Source organism: Ictalurus furcatus, chromosome 29 (genome assembly GCF_023375685.1).
Source record: "Ictalurus furcatus strain D&B chromosome 29, Billie_1.0, whole genome shotgun sequence".
In the NCBI taxonomy this organism is placed as follows: Eukaryota; Metazoa; Chordata; class Actinopteri; order Siluriformes; family Ictaluridae; genus Ictalurus; species Ictalurus furcatus.
The window spans coordinates 7,239,901-7,260,709 of record NC_071283.1 but is presented as its reverse complement, the minus strand read 5'-3'; the positions used below and the strand labels follow the sequence as shown (position 1 = coordinate 7,260,709).

Below are 20,809 nucleotides of genomic sequence, written 5' to 3'. Positions count from 1 at the left end.
TGTGTGTGTGTGTGTGTGTGTGTGTGTGTGTGTGTGATAGTTAGCCTTAGATCATTCTTATTATGCCATAAATGAGACATCATGATATAATGCACTGCTCGACCCTAGTAGTTTCACTGCGCAGCTATTAATGGATATTGAACTTTGGTCCTCTCATTTAATTTCACAACCAGTTGTAACTAGATGTGACATACACTAAATAAAATGTTAAATGATAAAAGGATAATGGGTGTAATTTGTAAGTACAAACAGTAGAAACTATTTAAAGCACTGTGATTCTTTCCATTACATCATTAACTGATGATTCACATAGTTCAGCCCATAAATTTACCGTGGAGGAAACACCCAAATGACTTTATTTTTCATTCCGAACAAACTCGATGTGTAGAATACCAGCATGTGACCAGCGTGTTCTGACAGGTACTAGCAATGTGGAAGAACTTTATTTTATTTATCTTTTTATTAGCTGTCAAAGCACAGAATGTGTAAGGGTTCTATGGTGATTATATGATATTTCTTCTTCTTCTTCTCTTTCTTCTTCATCATTATCTTCTTCTTTTTCTTCTTCTTCTTCTTCTTCTTTTTCTTTTTGCTCTTCTTCTTCTTCTTGAATTTTGTCACACTGATTCAGCATCATCTCAAAAGTCTCCCCATAATAATTTTCATAAACCCTTTTTGTAACTCATACAAATTTATTCGAATCATCATCATTCTTTGATCACTTGGGACAGTACTGGAATCAGAATGTCAGGCCATATCTCAGCAATGGATTTGTCTGCTTACACCAACACTGGAGGCTAGAGGCTACTGAAAAACTTTAACGTACACTGATAAGGAACGCTATAGGCAACAGTCAAACAATATTAGCAATGCTGTTGTCATGTGATTTTAGAAATCATTTTGTCGGGAAAAACCCTCATCTCCCTTACAAAAATATATTTTATATTTTAAGCCTCATAAGTGCATCGATGTCTAGTTTGCATTGCAGATTCTCTGCAGATTGATCTCTCTTTCCCTCTTCAGATGTCTATATTTCTGCTGGTTTCTGGTCCCTTTGTGTAGCTTGCAGTCTCCCTCTACTGGTTCAGGTATCACACACTGTCTGCCTCTTTCTGCTTAGTTGTCTCCTGTCACAAGCATCAGCCAAATACAACACCAATTCCAAAAAAGTAGGGATGCTGAGTAAAATGTCAATAAAAAGAGAATGCAATGATTTGAAAATCTCATAAACCCATATGTTATTCACAATAGAACATATCAAATGTTTAAACTGAGGGAATGTACAATTTTAAATAAGGAAAAAATAAGGTCATTTTGAATTTGATGTCCACAATAAGTCTCAAAAAAGTTGGAACGGGGGTGTAAGGGTCCACTCACTGGTCCTACGACGGTATCCAATGACGTGGTAGAAGGATTCCCACATGTTCTTGTCTTTTTGAAGCGATGTGAATATATTTCAATTTGTCATTCCAATTCTGCTTGACTCTCTTAAATTAAATCTGACTCCAATTGTAAAAACCTCGATGTTGTATTCATTACTTAGTTATTCATATTTTTATACTTTTAATCTTGTATACTTGATTAATTCTAATTTATTCTATACTTTAAATTGTACTCATTCATTTGGATTCTGTGTCGAGTCTCGCGCCGGTCATGTGCGCGGATCTCATGGTCACCAACTTGCCAGTCTTGGTCATTAGCCACAGGTAATTGACTAATACTATTTAGACGACCGCCCCATGCTTGCCCTTTCCGAAATAGTACTTTATTAATCCCCTTAGATAGTAACACTTAGTTATAGTAACGTTTTCTCTAGTCAGAGGTCATGACCACTAAAATCTACAGCGATAGACTAACAATATCTAAGTAAAATAAGCTTTATATAATCATGCCATAGTTTCCTATGTACACATTAACTAGAGTAAGATTACAATAACCAGAGGTTTAGACTACCCCCTATTTAGACTTGGTCGATCAACTTTATGTTGTCCTAAACGGGTATTTCACATCGAGCCTGTACATTCTAAGTACACTTAACTAGAGCCAAGTCATTAGCCTGGTCTCTTAGTTCCCTTAGTTAGTAACACTTAATTACAGTAACGTTATTTCTAGCCAGAGATCATGACCACTAAAATCTACAGAGACAGACCAATAATATCTGAGTAGAATTAGCTTTATATAATCATACCATAGTTTCCTATGTACACGTTAGCTAGAAGAATATTACAGTAATCAGAGGTTTAGATTTCATCCTATTTAGACTTGGTTGATCAACTTTATGTTGTCCTAAATGGAAATTTCCCATCAAGCCTGTACACTCTAAGTACACTTAACTTACATTTACATTTACATTTATTCACTTAGCAGATGCATTTATCCAAAGCGACTTACAAATGAGAAAAATATAAGCAAAACTTAGTGCCAAATTGTTAGCCTGTACTAACCTGGTTGCAGATTTGCTGTAACAAGGACTACCGTAATTTACTAGAGACAATAATTTCAGAATAATTTAGAATATAATCTAAGTCTAAGTCTAATAATTTATTTAACCAGGTATGAAAACATCCAAATCCAATACTACTATTGATAATAATAAGAAAGAATTACATTCAACATTACATTCCAATCAAATTCAAAACATAATAACAACATAAGAGAGACAACACTTACATACCTGGTAGAGAAAAACTACACACCGTGATCGTGTGGGAGATCTGTCTACAGATTCCCTGACTCTTGGCCAGCTCTCCTCTAAATACCCAGATGCTCTGTGGGTCCTCCAAAAGGTGCTCTTTGTGATTATAATTTGATGTTTGTGGGAGGATGTACTTTATTTACATACAGGAGGTAATCTGAATGAGGGACCCTGGGATGGTATGCCTTTAACGGCATGTACTATTTTATTTAAACTGCTGTTGAAGGAATGAGACCATATTTTCCAGTTGCACTGAGACCTTTTGTATAATACAGTAAACATGTATAGTAGACATCTTATTCACATTAAAACATGTTATGTAATGTATACAGACTTTGGGTGTGTTTAGGGTGATCTTGACACAGAGAGAGAGAGAGAAGGGTGTGAGGAGAGGAAGGAGGAAACAGTGTAGTGACGATTTCCTGATCTCTACTCAGCATGTATCGATTCAAATGGAGACGCTAATTCTGCGAGAGAGAGAGGTCTGGTGTTCATTCCCGTCCTCACAGAGTGGATCTCTCCTGGCTCAGACATTTCCTAGTCTCCACTGAGCTTGATGTACTAATTCAGATGGAGATGCTAATTTTGCGAGAGAGAGGTTCAGTGTTTGTTCTCGTAGCAGTTCTTTGTTCTCAGAGAGTAGTTCTCTCTGGGTTCAGACATCTTGTCACCCACCTTACAGGGGCAACAAAAGGCTGGAAAAGTAATTGTTACTAAAAAGCTGAAGGAACATTTTGCAACTAGTTAGGTTAATTGGCAACAGGTCAGTAACATGATTGGGTATAAAAAGAGTAGCTTAGAGAGGCAGAGTCTCTCAGAAGTAAATATGGGATGGAATCTGGATGGAAGCATTTGTTTCTCTAAAACCTGTATATACCTTTCAGCATTGATGGTGCCTTTCCAGATGTGCAAGTTGCCCATTCCATAAGCACTAACGCATCCACATACCATCAGAGATGCAGGCTTTTGAACTAAGCGCTGATAAAAAGTAATTGGTTCCTCTCCTCTTTAGTCCTCTTTAGTTTAGAGGATGCGGCATCCATGGATTCCAAAAAGAATTTCGTCTGACCACAGAACAGTTTTCCACTTCGCCTCAGTCCATTTTAAATGAGCTTTGGCCCAGAGAAGATGGCAGCGTTTCTGGATCATGTTCACATATGGCTTCTTCTTTGCATGATAGAACTTTAGCCAGCATTTGTGGATGGCATGACGAACTGTGTTCACAGACAATGAGTTCTGGAGGTGTTTCTGAGTTCATACAGTGATTTTCATTACCGAATCATGCCTGTTTTTAATGCAGTGCCGCCTGAGGGCCTGAAGATCACAGGCATGCAATATTGATTTTCACCCTCGTCCCATCAGCACAGCGATTTCTCCAGATTCTCAGACTCTTTTGATATTTCCAAAATTTTGGAAAATATGACCTCTGCTGGTGAGGAGGTGAAATCTCCTCGGTATTTGTCACAGTGAACTCCCCCCACTCCACCCCATTAGCGGCTCCCGAAGCCGAGCCACCCCTTCTACAGGGTCTACTTCTGGGCCTGGGAGCAAGCAGGTCCAGTGTTCTCTGTGGAAGTCTGTGATTAGTGATGGGTCTAGGATATCCTAACTCAGAAGGGATTCTCTGGACCATACCCCTTCACCTCCACAAGGTACAACATGCAATGAGCCTGCATTTTGGAGTCAAGAAGTTGCTGTACATGATATGCTGGTCCACCCTTGATATTGAAATGGGGGGGAGGTTCAACTCTGGGTAACTGCCCCTAATAGTTTCAGAGAGAAAACAGATTTTAGCAGGGATGGAAGGTTGATGCAGAGAATAATCCAGAAGTGACAGGGAAGGGCATGGGCAATTTGCATGGACATGGGCAATTTTGGTTTGCACCAAAATTTTGGAAAATATGACCTCTGCTGGTGAGGAGGTGAAATCTCCTCGGTATTTGTCACAGTGAACTCCCCCCACTCCACCCCATTAGCGGCTCCCGAAGCCGAGCCACCCCTTCTACAGGGTCTACTTCTGGGCCTGGGAGCAAGCAGGTCCAGTGTTCTCTGTGGAAGTCTGTGATTAGTGATGGGTCTAGGATATCCTAACTCAGAAGGGATTCTCTGGACCATACCCCTTCACCTCCACAAGGTACAACATGCAATGAGCCTGCATTTTGGAGTCAAGAAGTTGCTGTACATGATATGCTGGTCCACCCTTGATATTGAAATGGGGGGGAGGTTCAACTCTGGGTAACTGCCCCTAATAGTTTCAGAGAGAAAACAGATTTTAGCAGGGATGGAAGGTTGATGCAATTCTATATGAAGGAGATAAAGTATTGGAACAGCGAGGCCAATTCTATTTTCATTACTATACACTGAAGACATTTTGGTTTGAGATCAAAAGATGAATATGAGGTGATAGATCATAATTTCAGCTTTCATTTCCTGATATTTATATCACACACAACTTAGAACATGACAACTTTTGTTTGAACCCACCCAAGTGAAGAAACTGTTATAACATTACAGGTGTGAGTAACTGTAACAGTTTCAGGTGTTTCTTGTTACCCTGGTGTGTCCTGTTAGACTGATTTATTAAAATATTATTATAATATAATATTATTTTATTGTTTAAAATATTAATAGCTCTGAATGTATACTCTTGCTTTGAGATCTGGGTTTCGAATGAGAAGACTGCATTTGGTGTTAAAAAGGATAACCCTACATGAAGACCAGAGAGCTGTCTTTGGGAGACAATCAAGCTATTTTGAAGCTGAGGAAAGAGTAAAAATCAATCAGAGACATTGCACAAGTAGCCAATACAACAATTTGGAATGTCCACAGGTAAATTACTAAATTTGGAAGAAAAAAAAGAGAGATACCACTGGTCAACCAGACCACTCACTTATGTAGCTCTTGTAATGTTTGCATGGCATCTTTTGCACTGTTCCATGTCAGCACTCTGCATTCATTTATATCCATGAAAAAAACACCAGAGCATAAAACATGAAAAAATTGGCTTGCATCCAAACAAAATGAGAAAACACCGGCTGTAACCAGCAAACTTTGCTTGAGCTGGCACAAAAATAAAAACACTGGTTTGTAATTTGGCAGCTTGAATGTGGGTTTAAGTCTAATCCAATTTATTAATGACAATATTATAAGGTACCACTTATGGTGGGTGTATGACATAATACACAGGTGAGAAAGACACAATGTGAATATGCACAGATCAGCCATAACATTAAAACCATCTGCCTATTATTGTGTGGGTGTCCTTTGTGCTACCAAAACAGCTCTAGCCTGTCAAGGCACAAGACCTCTGAAGGTGTGCTGTGGCGTCTGGCCCCAAGATGTTGGAAGAAGATTCTTTAAGTCCTGTCAGTTGTGAGGTGGGGCCTTCGTGGATCGGAACAGATGCTTGGTCGGGTTGAAATCTGGGGAATTTGGAGGCCAAGTCAACACCTTGAACTCTTTGTCATTTTCTTCAAACCATTCCTGAACATATTTTGCAGTGTGGCAGAGCGCATCATCCTGCTGAAAGCGGCCACTATCGTTAGGAAATACCGTTGCAAGGAAGGGCAAGGCCACTTTCTTCCCTTGCTCCATGGTTGCCAAGTTCCTGTCTGAGGTTGAAGAGGCAGCCTCTCCAGCCATGTTCCTGTCCAAGGTCGACGAGATGGCCTCTCCAGCTATGTTCCTGTCCAAGGTCGAAGAGGTGGCCTCTCCAGCCATGTTTCTGTCCAAGGTCGAAGAGGTGGCCTCTCCAGCCATGTTTCTGTCCGAGGCCGATGAGACAGCCTCTCAAACCATGTTCCTGTCTGAGGGCCACGAAATGACCTCCCAAGCCAGATACTTGTCTGAGGTTGACGTCACAACCAGCCAAGTTCTGCTCACGCCTGATTCTGCTGACCCAGCCGACCAATTCTGCCTTCCTATTCTGCTGAGGACGTTGCTCTGCCTTCCTCTTCTGCTGAGGACAACGCTCTGTCTTCTCGCCCTGCTGAAGCTGACGACCCAGCTTCCCATGCCTGGATGCTGTCTAGCAACCCCGGCGAACCTGCCCCAGCCTCATGCCTACCCCTTGGCTCCTTGAGGAGCCTGCTATCTCTTTGGACAATGCCTGCCTCAGGACCTGAGGGGCTGTGAAAACATTTTGCCCAGAGGGCCAGGACCACCGGGGGAGGGAGTGTTTTCTGGCGCTCCGGGAGTAGCGCCTTTGGGGAGGGGTTCTGTCATGTCATGGCAGACTCCATTTTCCAGAATGTACTGCAAACTACAAACATGGCCAATGACTACAACTCCCAAAACTACACACAGACACGTCACCTTCTCCTGAAGACTAATCAGAGACACCTGTTCCCAATTACACTCACAATCACACCACACATAAAAGAGACTCTCATACACAATATCTTTGCAAAGTAATATGTTCAGCTACGTTTTGTCTCTGTCGTTACCAAGCCTTGATACCTTGTTTGTTTATTCTGTTTTTTTGGCTTTGTTATTCCCTCGACTCTGATTCTCTGCCTTGCCTAGTTTGGATTGTTTGCATGATCATTTGTACTTGTCTGTCTATGGTTATTGATTTCTGCCTAACCCTGTGGATTTGTCTTCTTATTAAACTGCCTCACCTGCACTTGAATCAGTTCTCACCTCCACAACGTTACTAGTGGATTTAATGTTATGGCTGATTGGTGTATATATAAAACAAATGTCAAGTATATAAAAACAGAATTAAACTTGATTATAGTATTAAATAAATCATAAATACACAGAATATACAAAACACAATCACATACATTTTTAATCATTTTATTTAATTTTTGTAATGTATTTGTTGAGCCCATATCCTATCATTTAATTTATTTTCCTATTCTTGCACATTTGGTACACAGTGATTCACCAGCCACTATTGTTCCAGTTTAAAAAAAAAAAAAAAAAGACCCAGAAAATGTATAGTTCCAGCAGTGCTATTTTTAAAATCTATGTAAAACATCAAAATATGTTTTTATAAATAATACAGTGGCATTACAATTGCTTTCAAAAAATGTTATAATGATATTTGAGAGTTCTAAAATATATTCTGTAAATACTGATGTGCATGCATTAAAGTAAGTTGGTACCTTAAAATATCTATATGCTTCTCTATTTTATTTACCATGAAATATGGTGATTATACTCTACTGTTCGTAAACATTTTACAGAAGGGTTGATAATGTTACCAGTTATTGGTCTTTGCCCTGTATATAAACTAACCATTTCCTGTTGAAGCCACAGAGGGAATCTCTGCTCAGGTGATCTTTGTACCTGTTTATGACCTTGTGTATTGTAAATGAGGCAGGGCTAAGGGTCCAGTCATATCTGAAGGAAAAAGACTTAAATACACCAGTCTTCAGACTTCATTCCAGACTGTTAATGGAGTAGCAGAACAACATGGAGGACCTGAGGAATAGGGGCCAAAAGAGAGAGGGGAGGCACAGGTACTATCAAATAAACATTCGGAATTAATATATGACATAATCTTTGACTAGTCAAGAACTAGTATTATTTAGTAGTAATATTTTCCATTATTTGCCAAGTTATTTAATTGGATCAAATGGATTTGTGAGAGTGTATATTTCAATATTATTATTATACACCTTTTTAGTATGATAAAGACCTTTTTTCTAAAATACTTTGTTGTTTAGAATTATTAAGAGCCAGTGTGGCTCCCAGGTTATGGCTTTGAAAGTAACATGTCCTTGATCAGCTTATAGTATAGAGAGTATGTGCATATTACTGTCCCCCAGAAGAATGATAATATATGCAATATCCAATGTACATTTGTGGGTCTAAAAATTAACGATACACTAATGCTTTTACAGGGACACATGGGATCCCTTTCAACTAAATCCTATTGGAGCTGAGAAAGAAAAGAAGAAAACATGTTTGATATTAATGCAGCACTTCATGGCAGTGGTTGTAGGCATATTGGTCTTGACCAGTGCCGTCATCAGCAAGGTGAACTGTAACATTGAAACCTCCTCAAGACATACATAATTCATAAATCATTTATTTAATAGTTTTCAGAACTGTCTTCATTACAGCAGCCACACCTGTTTCTATTTATTCAACCAATGTTACCTCTGAATTGATATGGAATGTTTGCTGTATCTACAGCAGTTTACAAGGGAATTTATGATAGCAGTGAGTTATGGATACTTTGTACTCTGTAATCTATATCCTCCTGAATGTTTATGAATGTTCCTACCCTCACTGGTATACAGTGATATCATAGCAACGTTTAGATAGAATGAATGGCTGATGACTTGGTAACTTTGCAATAAGGAAGTAAATTAAGAGGGTAAAGGGATCATAAGGAAAAGCAAATTCATATAATTTTGTGTGAGATAATTGGAGATAATATAATGTGATATCGTCTTAGTTTTTTTGTTGTTTGTTTGTTTGTTTGTTTGTTTGTTTTTACAATTGACTGATTTTAAGATATTTATTTATTTTATTTTTTTTTTCAAAGCCACCACATATATGAATCTTTTTTATGTTTGAATGTTTCACAAAATGTATCTTAAAAGGAAAACTCCAGGCTAAATGACTTATTATATTATATTATATTATATCATATTATATTATATTAATCTTTAATATTAATATTATATTAATCTTTCTAACTAATTGATTGAGTCCAACATATATTTGTACTGAAATTCTTAGTTGATAGTTCAAATTTAATCTTCTTTCCACAACATGTTTGTCTAGTTTCACTAGCCACTGATTAGCTGTTTTATATATATATATATATATATATATATAGAGTAAACAAAATATCATTTGACTACCTGCTCATATTGATGCCAGTGGAATTTTACTCTTTTTTTTCCCCTCCTATTAAGCGTCATTACAGCTGTACTAGCAATGTCCCCCTGTGACATTAGAGTGGCAGACAACTGCTAACTTCTCATGGGAAAAACAAATATACAGCAACAACCAACACCAGAATCACAAAATAAATATATTTATGGGTTTCAGGTGGAGTTTTCCTTTAAGCTCAGTTTTTTTGTGTGTGCTGCGAAACAGATTGTTTAAATAATATAACAAATCAAATTGCAGGGTTCTCTCCTAACACTGGCCACACTTTCCAGTCCAAAATCCCTGAGGAGTTCTACAGATAGGCAGTTCTACACGCTACTGCTGATGTGTGCCCTGGTAACACCCAACCTGCTGGTGTTCCTCAAGTGTCTGTGGAAATGTGCCTTCAAAAGCTTTGTTCCACCCACCATGAAAACCATGGGGATTGTGAGTTGATCTAATGCAAATACAGTAAACAAATAATACCCTGATTAGTGACATTTTCTTGGTATTCCCCAGTTTGATCTACTCGTTACAGAAATGTAAGCATATACCTAGACCAGGACTAAAATTTGCAAAAGTTCATTTACATAAGTTACATGTCTTTGATTAAAAAGATCTGGATAAGCAAGTAACAAGACTGAATGGTAACAGGTACCATTATGTTATTAATGATTAATTTATGGTTATAAATAATTTAAAGTGGTGGTGTTTTGTTTCACAGTGGAGCGTTTCATGTTAAAAATTTTGATTAATGCAGTGAACAGATGGGTGGCTGTTTGACTTTGGGAAAATAAGTATATACTTCTCCATCCATTTGTCATTAAACATTCTCTTTTTGGCAGATTTTATTTCTAACATACTATGTGAGTTTGCTAATCAAAAAGAAGAAAGATGGAAAATCTGGGAAAACTCGCCCCTTTCTAGCTGTCACGAAATGAGGTTTAGGATGGATGCAATCGCAGTTAAGAGCTTTATTGAAGAGATATATTCAGATAAATCTAAATCGTAAGACAGAGGCGTGGTCGAAATAACAGGCAGGGGTCAGGCAATCAACATACGGGCATAAACAATGCAAGGCAAAAATCAAAGACTAGTAACCAGAAACAAGATCAAAATCCATGAGTGAATACGAGGAACAAGGTAACCGGTTGGTAAATGACAGAGACAATGGCAACTGAGCATATTACTTCGCAAACACATTGTGAATGAGCAGTCTTTTTTAAAGTTTGGTATGATTGTGAGTGTGATTGGGAACAGGTGTGTCTGACTAGTGGTCCGGAGAAGGTGAACATGTGTGTATGTGTGTGTGTGGGAAGTGTGGTGGCCATGTTTGTAGGCCACAGTGCAGGATGGAAACTGTAGTCTGGTTTGCTGTGACATGACACTAGCCGATCTCAGGTCTGAAGTTGCCTTCAGTTAAAAAAGTTACATAAACAGATGTGATTGGATACACTGCAACATAGGATCTGTTATAGAAATAGCAATGGTTAATGAGGACTGCAGGCCAGCAGTTGATGACTCCTACCCTAGACAGTATATCCACACGCTTCTGCTTTTTCTTTCTTTCTTTTTTTTTTAATTGTATATAAGTCTACATGGATTTAAGATCCATGATTCACAATGTTTTAGTGACCTGTATGCCCTTCCATTTAAAAAATTTACTAACTGACTTCCGTGGCAAATTAAATGTGGCTCCAGAAACTGCATACAACTACACACCAAATGCTATAACTGTTGTTATATCTTATTGCAGATTTCAGGGATTGAGATCCTTGTGGCACTGGGAACCTCAATCTTGGTTCTGATTGTGATGCCCCAGTTTGATGTGCTCACCAACCTTTTCATATCTGGAGGAGTCTGCATCGGCACTGCCTTATTTCATGCTTGCCTTCGTCTTCAGCTCCAAACCTGGATGATCATCTTTCCTATTTGCTCCATTATTCTAGTACTCACTGGCTACAGCCTGCTGGCTATTGATTACTATGTGCGAATATCTTCTTACGTCTCAGACCAAGAACAAGACTGTTACTACTATGTTGCCCTCGCTATTTTTGGCTCTTTTCTTATCTCTTTTAACTGGTGGGAGAATTCTCTACAGGCCAGCAATGTATCCAAGATTCAAGACATGCTAAATGACTTAGATGGCTTCAGAGATTCTGTGTTCATGATCACCAGTCTCATGAGGATTGCTGTCACTGTTGGGGTGTACTTCCTTTATTATAGCCTAATAGCTGAGACCCGTATCAACTGGAATGCTTTCACAGAAATTACAGAAGATACCCTTGAGATAGGCCTTGGGGTGTTTTTCCTTCAAGCCTTCTGCTCTGCTGCCTGTCACTGGTTTGGGGTTGTGGCCTGCAAGATCCATGCAGTGAGGATAAGCTTTGCCATGCCAGTCTCACTGACAGGCCCTGCTACACTGATTGTAGCCATAATACTTTTCCTGGCTCAAGCAAGCACCTTGAATGTGCCGCCAGAGACTTCATACTTGTCTGAAGTGACAGGCAATTACACACCAATTGACAATCCTTTTTTGGACTTTTGCTATGGTCTTGTGAAGCTGAAGGTCTCTAACAGCACTCCACTGATCCTCCTGGAACTTTCCAACAGTATCTGCAGAACAACATTGAATAGCCATTATGCAGTTTGGCCTTTCTCCATTCTCGCACTTGAGGGTGTCTGCATGTGGCTCGGGTTGATTACGTGCACATATTATGTTTGGAGCATGAAGTTACCACGAATCGAGCGGACATCCCAGCTCTTTGTGCGGCGGCTGTATGAATCTGCTTTCATTGATCAGTCTCTACTGCTAAACATCAAAATGAAAGTGAAGAACCCAGAAAGGTAATTTGATTAAATTTACTTTGTTTTGAACACCAAACGTCATTTTGGTCTCCACTAAGAATGTGTTTCACATTTTTTAAATGTATGTATTTCAGCACTGAGCATGTAGAGAACTGTGTCATATATCTCTGTGCAACAATGTGGCATGAAACATATGATGAGATGCTTAAGATCCTTACCTCAATGTTCAGGTAAAAATTATGCTTTGTTTTGTTTATATAAGAAGCGTTGGTCTATTTTTAATAGCTCTAGCTCACTCTAATTTGTCATGGTTTTAGACTGGACAGGTACAGAGGTGATCCAAAGGAAGACCACAGTGATGTCTTTGACTTTGAATGCCATATTTTTGTTGATGATGCCTTCATGGAAGAAAAAGACACTGAGAACAAGTTGGTCAATTCATATGTGGAAGATCTAATAAATGTGGTCATGGAAGTATACAGGTAACAGTCATTTTAAAATGATATTGTTTGTGATTTATCAAACGACTATTGCAGAATTAAAAGTTTAACTATTATGCTTTACAGAGTATTCACAAACAAAGAGCCAGATGAAGTCTCTATCATTGAAACTCCTTATGGTGGCCGGATTGCATTTGTGCTACCTGAGGGAAATATGTTGTATGTTCATCTCAAGGACAAAAAGCTAATACGAAACAAAAAGAGATGGTCACAGGTGAGATTGAAGGGATTAAAACTAAGTCGTGTTTTAGAATTATCATCATAAGTGATGTCATGTCACATGATGTCACTTTGACATGTTGCATATATTGATTATTTTCTTTGCAGATAATGTATATGTATTATCTCCTGGGCTGGAAAGGTTACATAGTGAAAAATCCCCAAAAAATCACTGTAAGTCTTTTTCTAATGCCATATGTTAAAGTGTTTACATATTAATTATATGCTAAGCAAATGAAATCATTGTTCATGTGGTCTTTTCTTTATGTGTGCTAACAGAGACAGAACAATGTATGTCGTGCAAGTCTCATATCACTGGATGGAGAGGCTTACCTCTTACCTAACTTTGACAACGATAGTAAAAGGAAACACATATCAGATGACAACACGTATATCTTGGCTTTGGATGGAGACACTGACTTCCACCCTTCTGCTGTGATTTTACTGGTTGATCGTCTTCGAATGTATGCTAATGTCGGTGCTGCTTGTGGAAGAATTCATCCAACTGGAATGGGTAAGAAGTCTTTATTGCATTTCTCCTTTCAATTCAAAATGTGTCTACTTCAGGTGGTAATGAAAGCTCATATTTGATTTCAGGGCCAATGGTGTGGTATCAGAAGTTTGAGTATGCTGTGGGTCACTGGCTACAAAAAACAGCAGAGCATGTGTTTGGGTGTGTACTTTGCAGCCCGGGCTGCTTCAGCCTGTTCAGAGGGTCAGCTCTAATGGATGACAATGTGCTGAAGCGATACACCACCAAGGCCACCAGAGCTTCTGAGTATGTCCAATATGACCAAGGTAAGCAAACATACTCAGAGCCTGACTGCGCCACCCTGCAATCCAACACCTGCAAAATAAAATGAATACATTATTACATTACTACATTACACATCCATTGTGAGTATTTGAGTAGTCTTGGTAATGTGTCTTACCTTAGGTGACTGGCTTCTTTTTTGCATTTCACCTTGCAAAACTAATAACTATAATAACAAGCTCACACTCAACAGCCAGCTGTGACAGCACACAGTCTTCTTTGACCCATTTTAGTTTAGAGCTCATTTTTAATCTGACCTATTTGGGAAAATTAATGTTCTCTGTCTCCTCATTCCTTTGTCTTTTCATCGGTACACTTAGGTTTACAGGTATCCATGATTCATTCATCCACTTCAGTTAAAAAGGGGTAGGACCAGGGGCATTAGCTGAACTGTTAATCATCCGCGGCTGAGCCCAGATTCTTCTACATCAAAAAACTTTTAAAAACATACTTCTAAACAGACTGTTTGCATGCATTTTTTTTCTTGCATGTGAGGGCTAATTGCTTAAAAAATTTGAACATTGGACAAAAAGTTGGATTTATCTTAAAACTTGTGCCGGGTGTTATCACTGTTCGCAGGACTATCAGCCCAATAAAATGTAAAACTTTTTGGCTATCTAACATGAGACTAGACAATTTGGTGACGCTAGCCAAGGGGAGGCACAACTAAGCTATCACTGTATGGTATCATGCAGAGTACGTTATCTGTCATTATGCTCTGTTCATATCATATTCACATAACTTATACATATTCCCAAACTTATATAGACATTTACACACCTTGTTTTCCTGCCCTGCATGAGAGGATTTTAGTGTTTCAGTTTCAAACCATTTAATTGGCGTATATACATTTTTCCTCACACTGACTGTGTGAGCTAGCGTTTGGCAGAATTGAGAGCTGTCAGCCAATAAGACATGAGTATTTCCATGACAACTGATACCAGTTGATATTATGTGACAATGCTAGTGTATGTCACACTAATGTGCTCTATGAAAACATCAATAGGAGGAACTACAGCATCATCCCACAATACAAGTCACCTGATAAAACAGTTTAAACATAAAACTCAGCGTTAGCACCAGCAAACAATGCAGGCTAGGTGAGAACAAATGTTTACAGACAATTTTAGGTGAGCAATAACAGCTCTTACCCTGTATATTATTTTTAACAATCAGCTACTGTCATCATTGATGGGGGATTCCAAGCTAATTAATGTAGCTAGCTAATACACTTCATTTGAAATCAACTCACTAATGTAAAGAAAGGGCCTAGTAGCGTATTTACATGAACACGCACAAGTGCACTTTTCATGGCTGCTTTTTAAACAGGGTCAATTCACACCAGATGCATTGTATAAAGACCTCATTCAATTCCCTTTTATATTATTTAAATTTTTTCACTTGAACCTAGCTCTCAGTCTAGGCTAATTAAATGAATCATTAACCCTTAAACAGTAAATATCTTTTGAAAAAGAAAAAAAAAGGAAAGGTAAATTCACTTATTCATAACTGATAAAAAAATAATAAATTAATTCAGAATGTACTGCAGCTTTTTTCCTGCCAGTAGCTCATACAGAAACGCAGCAGAGACATGCTGGAAAGTACCAAAAAAACATTGTATTGATGCAACCTTAGTTAGGATCTCACTGACCACTCACTGATTATGAATTCAGACTCACACACCAATAACATTTCCAAATTTATTTAAGATTTTGTGACTTTACATTCCTTTGCTTGTGATCTGTGTATCGTGTTGTGTGTGACAGCGTAATGACCTAATTAATGTTAGGAAGTGTAGTGAAATAATTATCCTAGGCATCACATTAGAGAATGTACTGTATGGTCACAGTGATTATTATGGTCAGGGGTAATAGTAGCATTTAACTAATTCCCTACAATGCCTGATCATTCACAATGCATTTTCAGGTGAGGATCGCTGGCTTTGCACATTACTTCTCCAGCAGGGATGGAGAGTGGAGTACAATGCTGCCTCAGATGCTTACACTAATTCTCCTCAAGAATTTAAGGAGTTCTACAACCAAAGGCGCCGCTGGGGTCCCTCTACGCTTGCAAATACTTTAGACCTACTACACAGTGGAAAAGAAACCTCAAAGAGGAACTCTTCCATATCTATGCTCTACATCTTCTACCAGATCTTCACTGTGGCTTCTTCTATTCTTGGACCTGCTTCTGTCACCTTGATGGTAGCTGGTCAGTATATCCAGGTTTTCACATTTCAGGGAGGTCTGGGACTCATTGATCAGGAAATGTCAATGATGCGAAAATCATTACATCATTTAAGAAAAATGGACTGTTGTATATCACTGACTAAATTATTTTTCTCTCCCTTTTCTTTAGGGGCATTCCAGTTTGTGTTTAGTATCGAAGGAACTCTGTCCATTATCATAGCTGTCATACCACCAGTTGTTTACATGCTAATTTGTTTCTTCACCAAATCCAACTTCCAGATTACCATTGCTGCTATTCTCAGTGTTTTATATGCATTTCTGATGACAGCATCTTTCTTCTCCATTATTGGTGAGTGATCACCTATTAGTCTAAATTTGCATATCTATTTTTCTGTCGAAAGTAATTTACTGTATGTCATGTTATAGCTATAACAAAACTCAATCAAAATGATATGGCCTTCCATAGCACTGTTCGTGATCCCTTTGTTCTATATCAACTTACCTAAACATTCTCAATGTGGTAACAGGTGACATGGTGAAGGAAGGAACATTCATCACCCCTACTGGGTTATTTCTGGTGTCCATGACAGTCTTGTACCTGGTCACAGCAATACTTCATCCCCAGGAGTTTGGCATGATTGTCTATGGGCTCATGTACTTCATATGCATCCCTAGCGGTTACCTTCTCCTTACTATCTACTCCTTGGTCAACATGAACATAGTCTCCTGGGGCACTCGAGAATCTAACAAAGAGAAGGAGCAGAAGAAGCACGTGGGAGTTTTGTGCAACCGCAACTGTAAACTCTGTTGTTGGGATGTAAATATCAGCGTCACCCAAGAAACTGAAAACTTGATGCTCCAGCAAATCCAGCAAGCAGTTAATCCAAATGGTCCATCGGCCAAAATAGAAAAGGAGGTGACTCCACAGGGTGCTGAAGAAAGTTTAAAACCCTCTCAAACTGACAATCACCCTATTGAAAAAAACAAAGATGTTTCACTGAGGATGGGAGACATCAAGCGTCTGTCAAATGACAATGAACAAGATACAAAATCTCTGAACAGGTAGATCTGCATCCAGCTGCAATTTCTACCTCCACAGATTACAACTAAGCCTATCATTTCCGCTTGTATATTAGGATGGCAATTGTTATGTTGTCTGAGATGTGTGTGTTGAATGTATCATGTTGTGACCAGACACCAAGAAAAATTCCTAATACATGTCAATGTATATGGTGGATAAAATGATTCTGGTTCTGATACTGAAAATATTTACATGAATTTTGATCAGAGACATATATTTGAGGCAAGTGTAATTTTTATTTTCTGTCCATATAATTTTTTTTACAGTACAAGTGACCTCAGCATAGATCAAAAAACTTACACATCATATGATGATGAGGAGGAGGAGGATGAGTTGGATGCATACGATGACCAGGAGGAGCAAGAAAAGGAGGTTGTCCCAGAGAGTAGTAAGTCTACAAAATGAGCACATAATTTGATCAACCTAAATCTTTAGCAAATCCAGAAGGATCTATTATAAAGTCATTATTTTGTCTACCAGACTGGGTTGAACCAGTGAAAACAGTATTCCTGAGGAAGCTGACCTATGCGAATCTAAAGAGGAACCTCCAGGAGCAGATTAGATACACCCTCAGAAACAAGGACCAGGATGACCTGTGTGAGGAGCTGGTGCTCATGTTAACTGACACACTCAATGAAGAGTTAAGGGACAAAGTGGGCCCGGAGGATATTTTGTCAGACAGCCAACTGGAAGAACTACAGGATGCACTCAATGAGTCAGCAAGGAGGATCCTGAAGACCAACCGCATGCAAATCAGCCGCATGAAGAGGCTGGAGGCAAGAGTCAAGCGAGCCATTGAGAAAACCCTGGTGGCCCCCCAGGTTACAAGACTGACTGAAGTAAGGACATCATTGGTCTCTTTCTGTTTAATTTATCACATACTGGAGACACTGGGTCAGGGTTATATATATATTTTTTTTTTTTTATGGGGACTAGCAGCTGGTTAGGACATGCTCTTTAATATGTTTAGCCTGAAAATGAGTAACTTGGACTTTATAAGGATTAGTCTGTAAATTATTTTTTTGTCATATTAATCTTTGAATCAAATATTTGTTTACTGAACCAGGATGAGACAGACTTCTGGAATAAGCTGATAGAGCGCTACCTGAAACCGATAGAAGATCCGAAAAGCCATCTAGAGCAAGTGGAAAGGGAACTGAAATCCCTACGGAACAAGGTAACAATCCTAGCAATCTCAGACTCAATACTCATCTAGCCCACATTTAAATTGTGTGGCTCATTAAAGCACATCTTTCCTATTCTGTTTCCATTCCAGGCAGTATTTCTGTACTTTATTTTGAACGTCTTATGGGTCGTGGCCACATTTTTTCTTCAAGCCATTGGCAATGATGTAATTAGCATCAAGATTCCTAAATATTTGCCCAATGGCAGTTTGGCTGATGAACCTTTGAAGGTGGAACCTCTAAGTTTAATGTTCCTGCTGTCTTTTGCCGTACTACTGTTGATCCAGTTTCTGGCTATGCTTTACCACAGGTACATTATAGCCAATAAAGCATGATACAATTTGAATGATCTTGAGAATTTCATATGCTGAGTTACGCTTGTTTTTGTCTCCTATAACAGAGTGTACACCTTCATCCATGTGTTAGCCTACAGAGGCTCAGAGAAGGACTACACAGAAAAGGATGCTGTGAGTAATCATTTACTTAGTTTACTTAGTTTGCTAAGTCTGTTTAACATACGTATTTTGGGAACTTTTATCAAGTGTATGTCTCTATTTGGTATGGACCCAAGCAACCTATTATCGTTTTCCTTTTGAGTGTTGTAAGAATAGCAAGAATGTATAAACGGTGGGTTTAATTTGTTGACTGCACATTTATTTTTGTGCAGGATGAGGAAGCCATGATCTTGGAGAATCAAAGTGCAAATGATCTTGTCATAACCAGTGATGACCTGTGATGAAGAGATGAGCAATTTGAGTTTAATTATGACTGCACTCTTGTAATGACACTTTTAGGGTACAAGTTTTATTGTACTAAAAATGCAAATTTAAATCCAGCTGAAAGAAAGGAAAAATAATACAATGACTCAAGTATGTGCAATAAATTATGTGTACTGTATTTATACTGTTATTCTTTTATGGTAAAGGCAAAAAGGAAAGCGGTAGCTGAAAGACATCTCTGTAGTACAATATCTGTTTGTGCTAAAATTGTCATAAAGTAATTTTTCTTTTTTCAAAAAAAACAAAACAAAACCTTTATATCAAGCTTCCCTGAAAGAACGGAACTATTCAATGAATAATAAAGCGATAATATCAAATAATCATTTACATGCAAGAGCTGCCAATTCTTGTTTGTGACTAGGCTTGGCTTATTGGTGCTGTAAACTGTAACCAAAATCACAGCTTCCTGAAAGTGGTTTGTCATCATTATAAAAGTACTAGGTCACCAGTTCCACGGTATATAAAAAGTTTTTTTTTTTTTTTTTAAACATGTTCTGTGTACAAAAATGAAGCTGTAATTTCTCCAGTTAGTTTACTGCCAGATCAGGCTTAGTAATGCAATCCTACTAACAAACTGTAATTTTTTTATGATCCGTACCAAATGTAATCATTGTTTGGCTCTAAAACTGTCATGGTAGTTTTTATACTTTAACTAAATGGTTCCACTGCATGTCTGTGTAAATGATTATTACATATAAATTGTCTTTTTCTTTTTCAATCCAGATATTATGCAATTGGGAGGGCACCTGACATAACATCATTGTGTATGAAAGTAAAGTTTGTTTACAAGTTTCAGTATTTGTGGTGTGGAACAGTTAAAAAAAAAAAACAACAATGATTTTGTTCTTAAACGCAGCAAAACACATTACGTGGAAAATGCTAGATATATGAGTGTTAAATATGAATGTTGTGATTCTTAATATATAAAAATATTATGCACAAATAATGCCTTTTTGTTTGGGCTGAATAAATGTACATTAATAAGGTAAAGATGACTTGTGAAAACAATAACTACTGCCATTACCCTAGCCTCATATTAGATATACTATATGGGCAAAAGTATGTGGATACCTGAACATCACACACACATGGTTCATGCCAAAACTGCTACATTGAACACAGAACTGTGTAGAATGTCTTTGTATGCTGCAGCATTAGAATTTCCCTTCACTGTTACTAAGAGACTCAAACATGTTCCAGCATGACAAGGTTGTAGTGGAAAATCTCGAGTGTCCTGACCTCAACCCCACTGAACACCATTGGGATGAACTTGAACACCAACTACGCTCCAGACCTCCTCACCCAACATCAGTGCTTGACCTCAGTAATGCTCTTATGGCTGCATGAGCATAAATCCCCACAGCCACGGTACAAAATCTAGTGGAAAATCTTCCCAGAATAGTGGAGGTTATTATAACAGCAAAGTGGGACTAAATCTGGACTGGGATGTTCACATTGGGTGTGAAGGTCAGGTGTCCACAGACTTTAGGCCATATAGTGTATTTGCTGCACATGATACGAACAGTACATGAGAACACTTTCTTTGCATATACCTTAAACAGAACACACAATTGTGTCTACACTGATTTATTTAGCATTCACAATGGAATTCACAACAGTTTTCTATGCATCTACTTGTCTTTAACCTACTTAATGCATAATTAATCACACATGCAGCAAGTTTGAGTCCCATTGATAGTTTTACA

The 20,809-nt window shown here is 38.3% G+C and overlaps 1 protein-coding gene across 1 annotated transcript; it reads left to right on the top strand.

The window, feature by feature from the left end:
• Positions 1 to 8,064: 8,064 nt before the first annotated feature.
• chs1 (chitin synthase 1) lies at positions 8,065 to 20,092 on the top strand. Its single transcript, XM_053618995.1, has 19 exons — positions 8,065 to 8,163; positions 8,548 to 8,683; positions 9,791 to 9,976; positions 11,286 to 12,376; positions 12,472 to 12,567; positions 12,655 to 12,819; positions 12,904 to 13,051; positions 13,165 to 13,230; positions 13,336 to 13,570; positions 13,654 to 13,854; positions 15,797 to 16,081; positions 16,229 to 16,408; positions 16,587 to 17,121; positions 17,407 to 17,528; positions 17,621 to 17,979; positions 18,207 to 18,317; positions 18,417 to 18,634; positions 18,725 to 18,791; positions 18,992 to 20,092. The coding sequence occupies exons 1-19, from the start codon at positions 8,117 to 8,119 to the stop codon at positions 19,058 to 19,060; spliced, it is 4,317 nt and encodes a 1,438-aa protein (XP_053474970.1). The 5' UTR covers positions 8,065 to 8,116; the 3' UTR covers positions 19,061 to 20,092.
• The last annotated feature ends 717 nt before the right edge of the window (positions 20,093 to 20,809 follow it).

Excerpts from the sequence above, each read along its gene's own strand:
- chs1 (XM_053618995.1), top strand. The coding sequence starts at position 8,117 with ATGGAGGACCTGAGGAATAGGGGCCAAAAGAGAGAGGGGAGGCACAG. Across the intron at positions 12,568-12,654 it reads ATCCTTACCTCAATGTTCAG|ACTGGACAGGTACAGAGGTG; the intron begins GTAAAAATTATG and ends TCATGGTTTTAG. Across the intron at positions 13,231-13,335 it reads AAAATCCCCAAAAAATCACT|AGACAGAACAATGTATGTCG; the intron begins GTAAGTCTTTTT and ends GTGTGCTAACAG.